The sequence below is a fragment of the Microcaecilia unicolor genome, chromosome 1 (assembly GCF_901765095.1).
Source record: "Microcaecilia unicolor chromosome 1, aMicUni1.1, whole genome shotgun sequence".
Taxonomy (NCBI): domain Eukaryota; kingdom Metazoa; phylum Chordata; class Amphibia; order Gymnophiona; family Siphonopidae; genus Microcaecilia; species Microcaecilia unicolor.
In genome coordinates, this window is record NC_044031.1 from 250,224,777 (window position 1) to 250,243,466 (window position 18,690).

The following is an 18,690-nucleotide window of genomic DNA, read 5'->3' on the forward strand; positions in this document are numbered from 1 at the left end:
TGGAGACCGGATACAGGGCCTCTGGCTCTGTGTCTGATTATCGAAGGCTCCAAGCGCTGAGAATGGAGATAGTAGATATACGTGAGGAAAGCTTGAAATTTGTACATGCACGTTTGAAACAGGTGTACTATGAGTCCACAAATAAACCTGGGAGGTTATTGGCTAATAAATTAAGAAAGATGAGAGCAGATAGACACATTCTGAGAGTGAAGGATGATAAGGGAACTATGTTACATACCTCAACACAGATTAGGGAAAGATTTGCACAATATTACGAATCTTTGTATTCAGAGGATGCCGCTGTACAGACAGGTGAAATTGAGGACTACCTGAATGATAGGGGACTAAGGGGACTGACAGAACAACAAAAGAGTGATTTAGAAGCTCCTGTGCAGGTGGCTGAAGTGCTTCAGGTTATCAAAGATCTGCCAACTGGGAAGGTACCAGGTCTTGACGGATTTACCAATGAGTTTTTAAAACCATTTGGGGGAATGTTGGCCCCATACCTTGCGCTGGTCATTCATTCGGTGAGAGAGGGCTTTCCTCTCCCTAAGACCATGATGGAGGCATGGGTGGCAGTCATACCGAAGCCAAGCAAAGATAAAACTGACTGTGCAGCGTATAGACCAATTTCAATACTTAACGCGGATGTCAAAATATTAGCAAAGGTACTAGTGAATCGACTGGGAAGGGTGTTACCATGCTTGATCCACCCGGACCAAGTTGGTTTCGTGGCTAAAAGGCAGGAGACAATATTCGTAGAACGCTGGACCTGGTGTTGCAAGCACAAAAGAAAGCTAGCCCGATGGTGCTGTTAGGACTAGATGCTGAAAAGGCATTCGATAGGGTCCACTGGGGCTATCTGGACAAGGTTCTGCAGAGAGTAGGGATTGGACAGTTTTACAGAACTTGGATTCGGGCGTTTTATACTTCCCCAAGGGTGTGTGTACGAGTTAACGGGGGGAACTCAGAGGCCTTCAAACTGGAACGTGGTACACGGCAGGGATGCCCTTTGTCCCCTCTATTTGCACTGGCGATGGAGCCTCTGGCGGAGGCCATACGGGAGAATGTAGACATAGCGGGTGTCAGCGTGGGAGGACGGGAATACAAAATTGCATTATTAGCGGACGACGTACTATTGTCACTAACCAAACCCCTGATATCCCTACCCAATGTGATGCGAGAGATAGAGAGATATACTCGAGTGTCAGGATACAAACTTAACGCAAGTAAGTCGATTGGGCTAGCTGTGGGTGTGCCAGAGGCCATGTTAGAATCATTGAAAACATCCTTTACTTTTAAATGGGAGGAACGGGAACTAAGGTATCTGGGGGTGCAGATTCCGAATAACTTGTCGGCGTTGTTTGACGCTAATTACCCGGGCCTTCAGAAAGAAATAAGGCGGGATCTGGAGAGATGGATGCCAATGAGCTTATCTTAGATGGGGAGAATAGCTGCCCTTAAAATGAATATTTTGCCTCGGCTGTTGTACTTGTTCCAGGTTACACCACTTAGACTCCCAAGAACCTTTTTGTCGAGGTTACAGGATAGTCTGGTCAGATTTATCTGGAACAACAAAAGACCGCGTTTGCCACGAGTTTTCTTATATAAAAATAAAAGGGATGGGGGCCTAGCAGTGCCCAACCTATATGGTTATTACTGCACTGCACAGTCGAGAGCAGCGGTGGAGTGGTTCCGAAAGGAAGATCACAAAATATGGGTGAACATTGAACAAGCATTGGTTGGGACTCGAACATTAGGGCATTTAATGTGGCTTCCGAGTAAACATAGAGGACAGGTGGAAAAGTTCCCACCGACCGTTCAAGCTACATTCCACTATTGGGATCGTATGTTTGAGGGCCACCAGCCTGTGGTATCTGGGTTGGCGCCCATAGTAGATAATCCAAGCTTTAGCCCGGGAGTGGGGAATACCACGTTTTGCAGGTGGGCTGAATTGGGGTTAGATATGTGCGGGCAGTTACATGTGGGTGCAGACATGATATCATTTGACAGACTGATAGAAGACTACAGACTCAGGCCCGAGAACAGATATGCATACATACAATTACAGCATTTTCTGCAGGGACCAAGCTATTTAGAATGCATGAAAAGAGAGGTACACCCTCTGGAGGAGGTGTGTGTAAATTCAAGGCCCATGCGGGGTATGATTACTCACTTGTATGAGCTAGTGGGCACACAGATTAAGCCATACACATTGCACAGGCGGCGGTGGGAACAGGAGTTAAATTTCACATTACCGGAGGCAGACTGGCTTAGGCTTGAGAGGACTATCTTGCGCTCCTCCCGGGCCGTAGCCGTAAAGGAGAATGCCATTAAAATATTTTATAGATGGTATCTTACCCCGCTAAGGCTGCATCGTATGTACAACCATGTTTGAAAGGACTGTTGGAGACAGTGTGGAGGAGTAGGAACTATGGGCCACATCTGGTGGACCTGCCCTAAAGCGCAGGCATATTGGAAAAGTGTGCAGGCGCGAATTCAGGTCTGGACGGGAAGGGCAGTGCAGTGGCATCCTTTGATTTTCATCCTGGGCCGGAGGCCAGCTGGTCTTACGGCTGATCAGTGGGTTCTGGTGAGGGGGTCTTTGCACGCTGCCCGCATGAATTTGGCTCAGCAGTGGAAAGTGGTGCGGGTCCCCTCATTGGTGTCCTGGATTACGAAAGTGAAATATATTTGTGAGATGGAGAGATTGACAGCGATTAAACATAAAATCTTGCCAAAGTGGGAAAAAGCCTGGAAACCTTTTTTGAATGCAAGTGTTTGATGAAGGGAACAAGGCTCGGGAGGGGTAGGTTAAGGGGGGGGGGGGGTAGGGTTAATAATAAAATCAAAAATGTTTTGAAGTGTAATTTGATCTAAATTTAAGTGGACACAGAATTTCAGTATCTTTTCAAGACTGCCATTGGTGAAACATTTATTGTAGCTTGTATTGATACGAGCTGAGTTGAATTGAACGTATTTTCTTTTTGTTCTGTATTCCATACTTCAATAAAGACTTCTAAAAATTTAAAAAAAAAACGTGAATTGTTTGTTTACTCTTTCCAAAAATACTAGGACTAGGAGGCATGAAATGAAGCTACAAAATAGTAAATTTAAAACAAATTGGAGAAAATATTTCTTCACTCAATGTGGAATTAAACTCTGGAATTTGTTGCCAGAGTATGTGGGGTTTAAAAAAAGGTTTGGATAACTTCCTAAAAGAAAAGTCCATAAGCTGTTATTAAGATGGACTTGGGGAAAATCCACTGCTTATTTTTAGGATAAGCAGCATAAAAAATGTATTGTACTGTTTGAGATCTCGCCTGGTACTTGTGACCTGGACTGGCCACTGTTGGAAACAGGATACTGGGCTTGATGGACCTTCAGTCTGTCCCAGAATGGCAATGCTTATGTTCTTATGGTCTCTCTAAAGCAAGCATGGCACTTGGAAGCTCCACATAGGTAACTTCTGGCAACTTTTGAGGCTTGGACTCTCCCAAGTCTGTAGGGGTACTTTCCTGAAATTGTTAAAAAAAAAAAAAAAATTTCTGGTGCTATCCAATAAAGATCTTTTGAACACTCACTCTCAGGTTGGAAGTCAGTTTGTCATCCTCAATTCCGGTGTTGCTCATCAGCCAGAAAAGCCACACCCAATTTCAAGCAGGAGACTTCTGAACTCTCATGGAGCTGCTGACTCAATTGCAACACAGTATATGCAATGATGCCACTACAGATAGCAATCTGAAACACCCCGATAGGCAGACTGCTTCAAAGGTGACTCAATCCTCCAGTCCTGGGAATCATTTTTTGTGATAATATCCTCCATAGAAATGGTAGTCCTATGAGTAACTGTCGCTACTGTGATACCGACTCTCTCTGGGCACCTGGAAAAGGTCACCTCTATCTGGAGCCGGCAGAAGGGTAATGTCTTAGCAAGATCTTTTGAATTCTTGAGGCCAATCTCAGAAGATTCTCATTCAGATAGAATCATAGTCCAAAGTACCTTGTGGAGCAGGAAAACCTTACACAGCTTATGGACTCCTTCCAAAATGGGAATTCCTTTCATAGCTTCATGTCCCGACGACTCCAAGATCTGCAGAATCACAAAGACCTGGGAAACAACGGCAGAATGCTCTTCCTTATGAAGCAGGAACAGCACCAAGGACCCTTCCAAAGGACAGCCTACCCTCCTCCAAGCACCCCAACAGAGGACTTCAGCTGCTCTTCCAAAGAATCAGACACAAAGCTCAAAGGTGGTCTACCTGCCAATCTAGAGTCATCCTCCTGGACTTCCACCGAAACTGGAGCCCCTCCTTCCTAGAAGCCTCAGCCAAGGTTAGCACCACCAGAGGGAACACTGCTGAGGTACCAGGCTTCTGCATCCTATAGAAAGTCTAGTGCACCACCAACACAAACTCCAGGGAAAAAACCTTGGAATCTGCGAGCTCAAAGGGCCCCTTGTGCTGATTACTCCCCACACGCTACTGCTAGTACCGGGGGACTTGGAGACACTGACTGTGTCTCGGGCAACAACCTGACCCGAGGACTGGAATATCCATGTTATTCACTTAACTGCCTCAAAGCTCTATCAATGGAGGTACAAAGCTCTCCCTGCCCCAGCTGTTTCCTACACCAGAGAGACTGTGAGCCTGACATCTCAATAGTGCTGGCACTAAGATCTCCTTTCCCTGATCACATTTGAGGCACACTCAAATACTGACGTGGCTCTGTCTCCCACTGCTGCCCACACAGCACTGGCTCTGCTTTGAGCCACCCGAAATTCTGCCTGGACTCAGCCCACATAACTAGAACTTGGCACACTCGATTGGGCCTCGACCTTCCCTCCTTCACAGTACTGAAGCTGGCAAGGTGCCACTGCAGCTGCAAGCCCTCTTCCTCAATGATTCTACCATTTTTTTTCTTTTGTTTCTAGCTTTATCGCTGACAGCAAAACAATGGAAGAAGGCAGGACAAACTCATAATCACACTCACATTGAGGCACAGTGGTGAAAGCTCCACAGTTCCTCTGCCACAGCTCAAAGGCTGAATAACTTGCTCTTCAACCCCCTCCCATTTCCCTGATCAACCTAGTCCCAGAAAGAATGGGTACATAACCAATCCACAGCCCAGAACAAGAGGACAATATCACCTCTGGAACTCAACTAGGGAAGCAGTCCTTAGACAGCTGCCATGGAAGACAGTCCTGCTTATAATCGAAAGAGAAAAACGCCTATATTGCGACCCACATCGGGAGATGGGCGTGTTTCTCCCATGGGCGCCCAAATTGGTATAATCGAAAGCCAATTTTGAGCGTTTCCAACTGCAATCCGTCGCGGAAACGGGTAAAGTTGACGGGGGCGTGTCGGAGGCGGAACTGGGGCGTGGTTATCGGCAGAGGAGAGATGGGCGTCTTTAGCTGATAATCGAAAAAAAAGGCGTTTTTACTACGATTTTGGGTCACTTTTTTTGGACCCTTTTTTTTCCACAAACAGGTCCCAAAAAAGTGCCCCAACTGACCAGATGCCCACTGGAGGGAATCGGGGCTGACCTCCCCGGACTCCCCCAGTGGTCACTAACCCCCTCCCAACAAAAAACCCCCACTTTAAACACTTTTTTTCCAGCCTGTATGCCAGCCTCAAATGCCGTACCCACCTCCATGACAGCAGAATGTGTTCTATCCTGTGACAGCCTTTCTCTGGTTCTGATGTGGCTCTCGGGTGAGTGTGACACCTTTTCTGTTATGCGCACTTGCATTGTGGTGGGTGTAGGGTATTGGGCTCCGTGATTCCACTAGCTTGTGGCAAATGCTCACGATGTTGGTAGTTGGTAGGCTCTACTCCCATGGTGCTTTTCCTCCTGCTTACTGGGTCAGAGTGTGCCCTGTTTTGTTTCCAGTAGTCCATGAGGTAGTGGCCATTTTTGTAAGCCAGTTTTAGATCCCTTTCACGTGTTAGCCATGTTACAGAACTTAGTTCTTACCTTGAATGTGGCTGAAAGAGGGCATTGTACACCATTCTGCCAGCTCGGACCAACTGCTCATCTCAGTACCAGGGAGACTCGTTGCCAGTGGGGCACAACCTCTGATCTGCAGTTAACTGTAAGCGTGCTTATTCCAATAAAGGACATTTTCAGAGAGATTAGTCTTCAGGTGTCAACTGGTGTGCCAATGTTATATAGCAGCAACAAGTCCTAGAGGCCTGCGTGTATGCAGGTCCCTGGAGCACTTTTAGTGGGTACCGCAGTGCACTTCAGCCAGGTGGACCCAGGCCCATCCCCCCTACCTATAACACTTGTGCTGGTAAATGGGAGGCCTCCAAAACCCACTGTACCCACATGTAGGTGCCCCCTTCACCCCTAAGAGCTATGGTAGTGTTGTACATTTGTGGGTAGTGGGTTTTGGGGGAGGGGGGTTGGGTGCTCAGCACCCGTGGTAAGGGAGCTATGCATGTGGGAGCGTTGTCTGAAGTCCACCGCACTGACCTCTAGGGTGCCCAGTTGGTATCCTGGCATGTCAGGGGGGGCGAGTGTACTACGAATCGTGGCCCCTCCCATGACTAAATGGCTCGGATTAGGACGTTTTTGAGCTGGGTGTTTTAAGTTTCCATTATCGCTAAAAAAAACAAACGTCCAGCTGAAAAACGTCCATTTTTTCGAAAATACAGTCTGTCCCGCCTCTTCATGGACCCATTTTCGGACATAGACGTCCATGGAGATAGGCGTTCACGTTCAATTATGCCCCTCAGTGTCTGCTCCATCAGGGAACAAAGTCCATAGATTGGTACCCTTGGAACCATCACCAGGGGAGATGGCCATCAAGCTGGTGCTATGGGAGAAGGATTAGGAGATGTTCCACCTCAACGCTTAGTAGGCCCAAGGAGACAATCCTGCTTCACCAGACTAGCATGTACCATGATCTGCTGAAGACAGAGTTTCCTAGTTGCATAGTCTCTTACAGGCAGAGATGATGTCACTACAAAGCTGTGTTTTCTGCTTCCACCATCCGCTGGTAGGGAGGTCTAAAACCACTTGGTCTTTGCTTCTCTAGTAGGATGATAAGGAAATTTTGTTTTTACAACCAATTCTGTTTTTTGGCAACAGCATTAAGACTTGTACATGGCTGAGAACGATATGGCAACTGGTACACTGGTCCTTTTTGGGCTTCCTGCTCAATTAAAACTGGACTCTATTAGGTCATAAAGCCTGGAGTCTCTCTCTCCCTACTCAGCCAAGCCATGACAGTCCTTGGCCACAGCCTATATTCCATCTCCCCTTTTGAACCTGGCTAACATGGAGCCCAAGTTTAGTGACAAGGGGTCAACTTGTTGCATTCTCCACACTAGCACAACTCAAATTTATCTTGTAATATTTTAGTATCAGAAACTTTTATAAGCACTCTTAATGCTCAACTTCTGTCACACTATAATGCTCAGTAAAATACATAAATTATTACCTTGAGCATGTCTGCGTTGAGTGTCAAAGGTCTGTTGTGCGGAGCTGGGTTTTTCTCTAAGGGAACCTCAATGACAGGTTTGCACTCTTCGCTTGATTCATGTGGAGGGACAAATGATGAAATTACTCTCCATTCTTTGCCAGCCTAAAATAATAATATAGTGTGTAAGCCATATGGCTATTTACATCTACAGTACATTATCAATCCAGTGAACATGTGTATATTCTCAGTTTGCATTTTACCTAGTACCAGGGACATTCATTCTTTGACTAATTGAGTGCTTTTGAAATGTGCTTGATTCAGAAAACTAGAAACCAGAATTCCCCCATGATACATAGCACTGGCAGTGGCAAGTGGAAGTGGCAATTTCCTCCGTACTTCCTCTGCCAGTACACCTCCAACTGTGGTCTGAAGGGATCACCTGAAAAGTGTGAGAATGTAAACCAGTCTCTAGGACTGTGCAATCTTCTGTATCCCTGCTGAGCCTGCCAACAGAGTCAATTAGTTCCCAAATCATGATTCTGTTTTCTCTTTTAATGTGGAATGAGACCAGATTTCATTTCACAGACATCAAGCTTTCAGAAAGTAATGGAGTTTGGTCACTGCTGATATGAGCTGTGCTTGAACAATGACCAAAAAGGTGAAAGGGTCAATGAAGCATATTGGGTGATCTAAAAGATGCACATGAGACTCTAGGTTTGGCAGCTCTGCAACCCCTCTTACTACCCCCCCCCCCCCCCCGCAATAAAGAAATAAAATGTGAAATTCTTTGCCTCTCAGGAATAAAAAGATATCTGGAGAAACATTAAACAAAATAAATACATATAATGTCCCACTTGAACAGACCACCACTGATTGAAAGGTGCCTAGATCCACTAGGCACTATTCTAAGGTAGTGCCATTGGGCCTAACTGCAAGGGGGGAGGACATATTGGCAGAGTATGGATGGGCCATGGGTGTGTCTCCCAGTTATGCATGTCATTTATAGAATACTATAAATTATGACCATCGTTAATAGAATGCTATAAATTACACGCATCACTTGGCACACATAGGCACTGATATGGTAAAAGAGTGCACGCCTAAACAAGGGTTTGATTAAAAGGAAACGGCAGGAACATGCTTGGCCCATTGTCTGGCCTGAAGCCAGTAGAAGGAGCTTGTCACCCTATCAATTACATTGGTTTGGGTGTATCAAGATGGCAGCAGCTGCATCGGGGAGAATGGAAACCTGTTTGGATGGACCAGCTTCAGCTTTGTGATGTCATGCAGTTTCCTGTTAATCAAACTTCCTTGGACATACCAATGCTGACATACACTAATACTCTATAATGGAATCCTGGTGTCCCAAGATGTTGTTACAGAATTGGCGCTAAGCACACATATTGAGATACCTAAACTGAGTGGTCAATTTACAGAATTGCCCCAATTGTGATCACTGGGGCTCTATGGAGTAGAAGGTTGGTGTTAAGCCCTGGCTCCTCTAGCCAGTTCACACGGAGAGTTACTGCAGCAGCATATGTAGTCCTCTTGAAAGTTTACAAGAAGTAAATATAGACAAATTGATAGTCATCACAAAGCAGCTGGGCATACTTCTTTTTCCAATTATCACGCCTGACAGGCAAAAAAAAAAAAAAAAAAGGTACCTTGGCAGCATGTAGGGAAACAGCAAAAAAAAAAAAAAAAAGTATAACTTTCAAAAGGTATTTCCACACATGTGCAGAAATGGTTTGTTATAGAAGTTTCTTGATTTGATTGCAGGCAGAAGTATGGGCATGATGCCACTTTGAATATACTTTTACAAATGCCCTGCAGTGACATTCCTGGGGCAGAGTTTAGATTTATGCACATATTTCTGAATTTTCAAAGCATTTGAAAAATTGTCTTCTAAACTATGCATTCTAAACAGTAGGTATGAATGTATGTGGGTACTCTGGAGGGCTATCTTTCAAAGGGAAGTATGTGCATGCTTCTGAAAACTGGTACCTTTATATGTCTATCTCTGATGAACAAGTTAAGACTGCCTACCACAAAAATTGCCCTCAATCCTGTCAACAGAACTAGAACAAGGCACTGAAGATCTGCAGAAGGTACAATATTATATTAAAGGTACAAGCAAATACCTCTGAATCTGTGAAAAAGTTGTAGAGGAGGACGTCATCAAATTCCAAGCCTTTAGCTTCGTAAATGGTCAACACAAGTGCTAAACTGAGCTCCTCAGGAATCTTGTCCTTTGCCACTTCATTTGCTACTAGTATCACCTACAGTCAATTACAATGCACATGGATGAAAGGACTGCAGATTTTGAAGGATGAGCAGATGTGTACTGTAAAAATAACGATCTAATGTACAGCAGTACATCAGTATTATTAATGGATGTGGCACAATGCGACAGCCACATTACTCACTGTAGAACTTTAAATAGCAAGAATAAGCCCTGGATATTCAATGCTGGACCACGTCCAAGCACCACGATTGAATATCAGGGGCTAATTCAGCATGTATGTGTTATTTCAATGTTCTAATGTGTGCTTAATAAATGTGCATTTGTACTGTGGTAACATCTTATCATATCTGTGTTATTTTAATGTCTTACAATGCTGCCTCTTATTGTATCATTCATACTCTGACTAGTAAAAAAGGCCCATTTCTGACACAAATGAAACGGGCGCTAGCAAGGTTTTCCTCGGAGTGTGTATGTGAGAGTGACTGTGTGTGAGAGAGAGAGTGAATGTGCGAGTGTGTGTATGTGACAGAGAGAGAGTGAGACTGGGTGCGAGTGTGTCTGTGAGAGAGAGTGTGTGTGATTCTCCTCTCTCCCCTGCCCCCCCTCCTCCAGCCACCCAGCGATTCTCCTCTCTCCCCTGCCCCCCCTCCAGCCACCCAGTGATTCTCCTCGCTCCCCTGCCCCCCCTCCAGCCACCCAGTGATTCTCCTCGCTCCCCTGCCCCCCCTCCAGCCACCCAGTGATTCTCCTCGCTCCCCTGATTACCTCCGTCGAAGCGGCCACATTATTGAAAGCCCTGCCCGCCTCTAGCCTTCCCTTCGAGTTCGTTCCCTCAGAGTCCCGCCCTCGCGGAAAGATGAAATGACATCAGAAGGCGGGACTCTGAGGGAATGAACTCGAAGGGAAGGCTGGAGATGGGCAGGGCTTTCAATGACGCGGCCGCTTCGATGGAGGTAATCAGGGGAGCGAGGAGAATCGCTGGGTGGCTGGGGGGGGGGGGGGCAGGGGAGAGAGGAGAATCGCTGGGTGGCTCGGGCGAGACCTGTGAAGTCACGCATGCGCAGAACAGCTGTGCCGTTCTGCGCATGCGCGGCATGTCTGTCACAGCTCATCTATATAGTAGGATTACATTTTATCATATTTCTGTTGTACGATTGTTTTGCAGTGCTATGAAATGTTTATATTTCTGATATTGTTTCATATTGGTGCTATTAATAGGATTCCAAAACAAACAGGAGACAGTCTATTGCAGAAGCAGAACAGACAACAAACAACAGAACAGGCTTTTGGAATTGGATCAGAGCTTTTTCTATGCAGGTACTGAAGTACATGAATTGAATCTGTGAATGTATTGTGGAAACCTATGTTAGTCCTGACAAAGGTTTTTCTGAAACTTGGCCAGGTTGGGTCCTGTTTCCATTAAAGTTAACATTTGGATAAACTCTTGCTTTGTTTGTCCTTCCTTGGATTGTGCTGCTCTTTGGTTGACTATTAATAGGATTGCCATCTCCAAGTTTATCTCATTAATTTTATTCATGCTTATATTTGGTCATTTTACTATTGTTTATACTGTTAACAAAACTGTTGTAAGTCAAGCTGTACACTGCCTTAGGTGAATCTCTTCACAAAGGTGGTTAATAAATAAACAAAATAAATTGGGGCCGGAGTGATTATTACAGCAGGTTACATGTCCCTTACATTTAATTACTGGAAGAATTAGGATCTGCCTTAAACTTCAATGGTAAGTCCACCCTATAGTGGTACATTGATAAAATGACCCAGCCATCCATTCGCTGAGTCAAAGTTCCTTGAGCAACAAAGATGACCAAACAGAGTTGTTCCCCTTGGCAAGGGGAGGGAGAGGGATATTTTGCTCATATTTTTCAAGTGACTAAAAGGCACCACTGAGAAAAATGCACACTTAGCAGCACCCTGCAGACACTACAATATCTGCCTTATAAATGAGAGGCCCGAGGAAGGTAACCTATGCCACCTCTCTCATAAGAACCTGTCAAAAATATTTGAGGGGAGAAGCTCTGAAGCATAAATTAGGGGAAAACAGGTCTTGAAAGAGAAATCATAAGAAAGTCATTGGCAGGATAGAGTAATACAATTTTGAACAGCTATTTTACTTCAATAAAGGCTCTGCCATGGCAGGACCAACAGCCCTGCATCTAGCTACAAATTACACATCTTAATTATATTACATCAAAATCTAATAAATAAATTGCTGACCTGATGTGCCCCAAATTCTATTGGTTGTGTTTTCCTTTTGTTCCCTTTCAGCAGAATTGCCAAATCACTAATGCTGCAGGACTCCAAGACCGTTGGTTTAGGACCATCGAACAAGCCACAGTCCCTAGGGAGACGATCAAAGGATTCTGGGAAATAATACTGAAGTAAATCCACAACCCCTGAGGCTAGACGTAAAATACCTGCCAGAGAATACAATGTATAACAACTATATTAGGAACCTACAATATTTTATGTTGACTTGTTTGGAGATCATTAAAAATCATTTGTTGATAAGTGCTGTGTGCATTAACTGCTCAAGAATATAAGCTTATGTGGAAAAATATGGTTGTTTACAAGTGCTGGCACTAGAGGAAAGTGCTAATTGAGTTTTTTTTTTCTTATGGATAGGAGAAAGATGAAACTCTGGTATAAAACCATCTCTCCCTAAAACAGGAAAGTCCTCTCATACCTACTGAGCAATGGGTCCCATAGGGCATATTGGGTGGTGGTGGGGGAAATGTATAAACTTGTTTGCAGTATGATAAAACAGGGATACGGGGATGGGCAATCTGTCGCACGCCACTAAATTTTATGTGGCTCACGAGACCACAGGTATTATAAACAGAAGATGTCTTTAGCCAGAACTTTGATGATTTTAAATACTGTATTTTGCAAATATTTTCAGAATACCTACTCTGTTGCTATCATTTTAAATAAATAAATAAAAGTAAAAACATAACTATCGCAGAAGGTCTATGAAGCACTGTGCATTCCAGTTCCAACATTATGTAATGTTAGGGCCTGCCAGGGATAGTACTGACATTCATGCAGCCCTCTGTATAAAGGTTGCCCTCTCCTGTAAGAAAACATGATGGGACCTTTTTACCTGTAGGCTTTACACTCAAGTTTCAAAGCAAACATACACACACAATTTCACTTTGAAAGCTCCTTTGATACTTTACCTGACCACAAAGTACTCAAGATCACTTGCAACTCCTTTGTTTTTGGTTTTTTTGGGGGGTGGGGGGGAGGAGGGCCAAAGCTACTTTTTGCATGAAAAAATGCACAGGTTTGAAAATATCATCTAGAATGTTAGTTTTCTCCCATGAGCTAAATATATCCCAGGAATCTCTTTTAAATGCTGCTAAACACATAGGGGTAAATGACAATTGGAATATATTCTACAAACAAAAGTAAGCACTTATTTTCTTTTATAGGATACGAGCCTAACATGTTAGAGATGCACGCATCATTTAGGCGTGAGCACTTACACCAGTCATAAAGCTGGTGTTAAGTGGTTATGTCTAAAATCTGGAGATACATATGTAACATAGCATGCTATAAATTATGTGCGAAGTACGAGTCTCACCCATACTCTGACCATCTGTCAAATATGCTATTGACACTGTAATCTGTAATTGTAGGGAGGGTGGCAACATTGACAAAATACTCAACTATAAAGAGCAGCGTTGAATATTTAACCTGGACACTTTAAATCCTTGGGGCTTCAATAACCAATTGGATTGGGGATCCCTTTTATGATGCGATTTTTTTTAGGTTTTCTGATTGGATAACAGGGGTAAGTTTTAATTAGAGGGGACCCGTGAGGAGTAGTATATAACCAATGAGCTGCGTTGTTCACCATATTCAAAGAGAAATGTAATGGTGGTGATCAACATGGTGAGTTTTATGTTAGATATAGAAAGAGCAAATTAAGAACTTTTTAAAAATAATTTTCTCGAGAGTTTTGCTTGAGCTAACCTTTGTGTTTACTTTGTTTCAGAGAACCCGAGCCTGATGCAGCTAGAGCGAAACATATATACCGTGTTTCCCCGAAAATAAGACACTGTCTTATATTAATTTTTGCTCCCAAAAATGCTCTAGGTCTTATTTTCAGGGGCTGTCTTATTTTTTGAGGAAACATCGGGGTTGGATAGGGGTTGGCCCGCCCGCCCTCCGTCGTTCCTGGAACTAACTTTAAACGCCTCCTTTCACCTTTGCAGCAAGCAGCAGCAGGGCAGGCACAGAAGGAAGGAGAGGTCTGCCCTGCTGCTGTTTGCTGCGAAGGTGAAAGGAGGCGTTTAAGGTTAGTTCCGAGAGTGACGGAGGGTGGGTGGAGGGGGGCCTGGCGAACTCGGGTGGGGGGGGGGCGGCCTTGTCCGGCTCTCGGCGGCCCTGCTTTCAAACAAAAATTTGCTAGGTCTTACTTTCGGGGGAGGCCTTATATCTACCAATTCAGGAAAACCTCTACTAGGTCTTATTTTCGGGGGATGTCTTACTTTCGGGGAAACAGGGTATATATATAAGTTACAATAAAGTCTGCATAAGTAATATGATTACAAAACTGGATGGTGAAGAGGCAATGGCGAATTAAGAGAGTTAAGAGTCATGAGTATTCCTTCCTCTTAATAAATGAATCGCCACCGCACAGCTAGTGCCACTGAGGTCCATTTCAGTATATGTGGAAAATATATTGAATATAGACATTGGTTTGATTGAAAACTGATTTATTGATTGAAAATAAAAATTGCTCTGCTGAAAGCTTTAATTAAGCCAATAGGCGCTGGGCTTTTTGTGAGTGTGGACTATGTAAGATATGTGCATAATTACGCTGCACTTGGGCAGAATTTTGGCATTTACATTCATTTGAGCACAAATAAGCATGTCTATGCCATTTTTCTAATCATCTGCACATATCCAACAGAGTGCTAAAACCTGTTGTCATTTCTTTCTCTATATCACCAAAATTTGTCCCTTCCTTTCTTAGCACACTACCAAAACCCTTATCCACACTCTGATCACCTCTCGCTTAGAGTATTGCAACTTGCTTCTTGCAGGTATCACACTGAGCCATCTCTCTCCCCTTCAATCTGTTCAAAATTCTGCTACACAACATATATTCCACCAGTGTCACTGTGCTCACATTAGCCCTCTCATCAAGTCACTTCAATGGCTCCCTATCCGTTTCCGCATACAGTTCAAACTCGTCATACTAACTGACAAGTGCATTCACTCTGCAGCTCCTAAGTACCTCTCCACTCTTATATATCCCTACTCTCCTCCCTGGGAATTCTGTTCATCAGGTAAATCTCCCTTATCTGAGCCCTTCTCCTCCACTGCCAACTCCAGACTCCGTTCCCTTTATCTTGCTGCTCTATATGCCTGAAATTGGCATCCTGAGTCAGTACGTCAAGCTCCATCTCTGGCTGTCTTCAAATCTAGGCTAAAAGCCCACATTTTTGAGGCTGCATTTAACTCCTAACCCCTATTCACTTGTTCAGTACCCATGTTTGTTTTATCATTCCCACCTTAAGTAATTCCTTTGTCCCTTATTTGTCCTGTTTGTCTTGATTATATTGTAAGCTCTGTGTAGCAGGGACTGTTTCTTCATGTTCAAGTACACAGCGCTGCGTAAGTCTAGTAGCACTATAGAAATAAGTAGTAGAAGTAGTACTCTTTGGGATTCCGGAATCTTGCTACTCTTTGTCCTTATCCCTTATTTGTCCTGTTTGTCTGTCCTGATTAGATTGTAAGCTCTGTCGAGAAGGGACCGTCTCTTACATGTTCAGTGTACAGAGCTCTGTACGTCTAATAGCGCTATAGAAATGATGAAATGATAAGCAGTAGTAGCATCAATGTTAGCACCCAGTTTACAGAAATACCCCAATAGGGAGCAATTTAAAAAGCCTTTTCTGTGTGTAAAGCATGTTGTACATGCAGACTGAGCAGCTACAAATAATTGTAAAATGTAGGTACATGGAAATCATGGTCATCCTTAAGGGTTACATCTGGTGGCCAGATTTAAAGCCTGTGATACAAGGCTCTGGGAGGAATGCTGATACATGGCTCCAGGCCTCAGAACCGGTGGTGCAGTGGCCAGACTAGGACAGGTAGGGAAGAGGGGAAAGGCCTATTTAAATAAGAGCAAAATCCTCAGTTAGTTGTGAATGAAGACCAGAATCTCAGGACTTGCTCCAACTGAGCTGGAAGAAAAAAAAAAAAAAGGAAAAGAGGAACAACTAGGCCAAAAGAAATCCATTTATATGAATCGCATAGTTTAGCATTGTAATAAACTACTGTATTAGTATACTGAAAGGAATATTGCCGTTAATTTTGCTCTGCATAACTTAATAGTTGTGAGATCTGCAAGTATTTTACAAGATAATTTTATAACAGGACAAGTAGGCAGGGTAGCACATATCATGTACTTATTTTGTACAGGCAATATGTGCCTCTGCACATTTATAAAAATTACCTCAGGAAAAGTAAGCACGCACAATTACAACTGCTCTGAAATGAGAGTAACTTGACAGCATGAACTGGAGAAATTATGTCTTACCAATTTTCTTTCCTTCAGTCCAACCAAAACAGTCCAGGACCTGTGGTTGTGCCAACCAGTAGATGCAGACTACAAACTTGTGGGCACCATGCAGCCTGTGACACAGAGCATTTCGAATTACAAAGCAATGTTGAACAAGAGATTCTGGAAGCATCTGGCTTGCTCGGCAAAGCGACTTGTTTAATCTGCATATGTAATGATAAAAAACTTGTCCTTCCAAGCAAAAAATAAAAACCCAAATCTGATAGAAGAACAAAACGGGCGAACTAAACGGAACTTCAGAGAACTATTTGAAACACAGTGAGAAGGGGTGAGTAGAATATGCTTAGCACCACACAGAATGAATGGGATTCCGGACTGGTCTGGTAGGAGTAAGGGAAAGAAAATGATTAGGTAAAAAGTTTCTCCTTCTTTCGCATAATACCAGACTAGTCCAGAAACTGTGGGACGCACAAAGCAATCCTCAAGAAGGGTGGGACTGAAAGCCCTGCCTGAAGCACTTTGGCTCCAAATACCAATGTATGACACAAGGTCACATCCAGCCTGTAGTGCTTAGTGGAAGTATGCAGTGTGGACCAGGTGGCTGCCAAGCAAATTTCTGAAGGCATCAGAACACGGACATCCTTCTAGTGAATATACAGTTACTATCAAAGGAGACTGCTTACTAAGCAACCAGTATGCAGAAGCAATTGTCTCCTTCAGCCAATAAGTTATTGTAAAGTTTGAAGCTGCTGCCTTTTAACACCTCCAAACAAGACAAGGAGCCCATCAGATCTTCTAAAATCATTAGTGAATGCCAAGTAGCGAAAAACATAATGTACATCCAGTAGCCACAAGGATGAAAATTCCTGACCATACTCTTCTTTGGTAAAGTAAAAAAAAAAAAAAAAAAAAAAAGATGTCCTGTGTCAATATGGATATGTAAATTGCTCACCGTAAGGAAAGATTAATGATCAACATTTACAAACTTTGAGGTTATCTATTAAAATTGGTGAATAAAGTTGGAATTAATAAAGCATACATACTAAAGGAAGGTAACTGAAGCTTGTTAGGGGGTCAGGGAAAGCTCCTCACCTGAATATAGTTGGGGCAGACTAGCCATTACTTCCCTGGGATTCTGACTCTTCAGACAACCTCAAAAATACAGCTGTCCAGGATCTCTGTCTCTTGGTCATTTGGTTGAGAAGGGATGTTTCCCTCTATTGGAGAAAAACTGAACTGCAGGCCACAGGCTCTACAGAGTTAGAATCAGAAAAAGCAAGACTTAAAAAAGAGCTAAGAGCTATGGACCTAGCAAGGAAGGGAACCCTGGAGGCTTTTCCTGAAGACAGCAGTACACGAGGCCCTTGGGAGTGCGCTCAGGACCTGAGGCCCAGTGGCAGAAAAGCTCGTTTGATCGCAATTGGTGCTTCGAGCCCAGTGGAGGCAGAGGCCCTTGGAAGATGAATGGGAGCTCAGCAGCAGAAAATGGAAACATCTGCCCACCATGGCAAATCTCAAGAATCTTTGATGTGGCAGCCAGATCAAAATGTGAAACTAGGCTTCCTTCAGACCTAAGTAAGTTAAGAACTCTCCCAGTTGAACTGCCGTGATGACAGACCTCAAAGGTCTCCAGGATGAAGTGAGAAACCTTTAGAGAATAAGTCATATCCTTGAGATCCAAGATTGGCCAAAATGTGCCTCCCCACCCCTTTTTAAATACAATAAAGTAAACCAAATACTTCCCAATTCCCAGATTCCTGTGAACCACCAGAATAACTGTGCCCTGATTCAAGAAATTTGGAAAAGCAGATTGGACGGCTGCCCTTTTGGCGGGAATTCTGCAGGGAGAGATCAAGAAGGCATCTGGGACAGTTGAGCATATTTCAGTTTTTAACTGTTACCGATGACATCGAAAATCCACTGGTCTGATGTTACTTGAGTCCATTCCTCCAATAAAAAGGAAAGATGGCCTCCCACCTGTTCCAAGAAAACAAACAGGCAGACGATCCGCAAGATCGAAGATGGCAAAAAGTTACAACTTGTGACTACACAGTGAGTTGCTTTCAACCAAATAGGTGACATTTTAGAATCACACCTTTTGGTTCTCATTAGCCCGTGACGCATCCCTTAAGAGGGCATAACGTGGCTGTGCTGTGTTTTTAAGCTTTTAACCTTGATGTGGTGAATAAATTTTGAATACAGACTTTTCTGAACTGGTCTGCTGTTTTTCCTCCCACCTGTTCCTCCAAGAGATGGGTTCTGTAATCTTTATTGTTGAGCTTGTGAAGTTCCAGAGGTTTCAGGGCTTTATTGGACTGATTTCTTGTCCCCACGGGGCAACTGCCATGACTGAAACTTGGATCTTTGAAAGGAGCCTGACATGTTAAGTCTGTATGTTTTTGCATCCTGAAGGCGTGACCTGAAAGAAGATTGTGTAGCAGACTTTGGTGTATCTTC

At 43.8% G+C, this 18,690-nt stretch overlaps 1 protein-coding gene across 1 annotated transcript in view; it reads right to left on the bottom strand.

The window, feature by feature from the left end:
- The window catches only part of TRANK1 (tetratricopeptide repeat and ankyrin repeat containing 1), a 222,299-nt gene that overhangs the window by 58,844 nt on the left and 144,765 nt on the right, over positions 1 to 18,690 (bottom strand). Inside the window, exons 14-16 of the mRNA XM_030205498.1 lie at positions 11,913 to 12,112; positions 9,574 to 9,711; positions 7,451 to 7,594 (exon numbers count right to left, since the gene is read on the bottom strand). Coding sequence (XP_030061358.1) covers positions 7,451 to 7,594; positions 9,574 to 9,711; positions 11,913 to 12,112 — 482 coding nt within the window. The remainder of the gene's footprint in view (positions 1 to 7,450; positions 7,595 to 9,573; positions 9,712 to 11,912; positions 12,113 to 18,690) is intronic.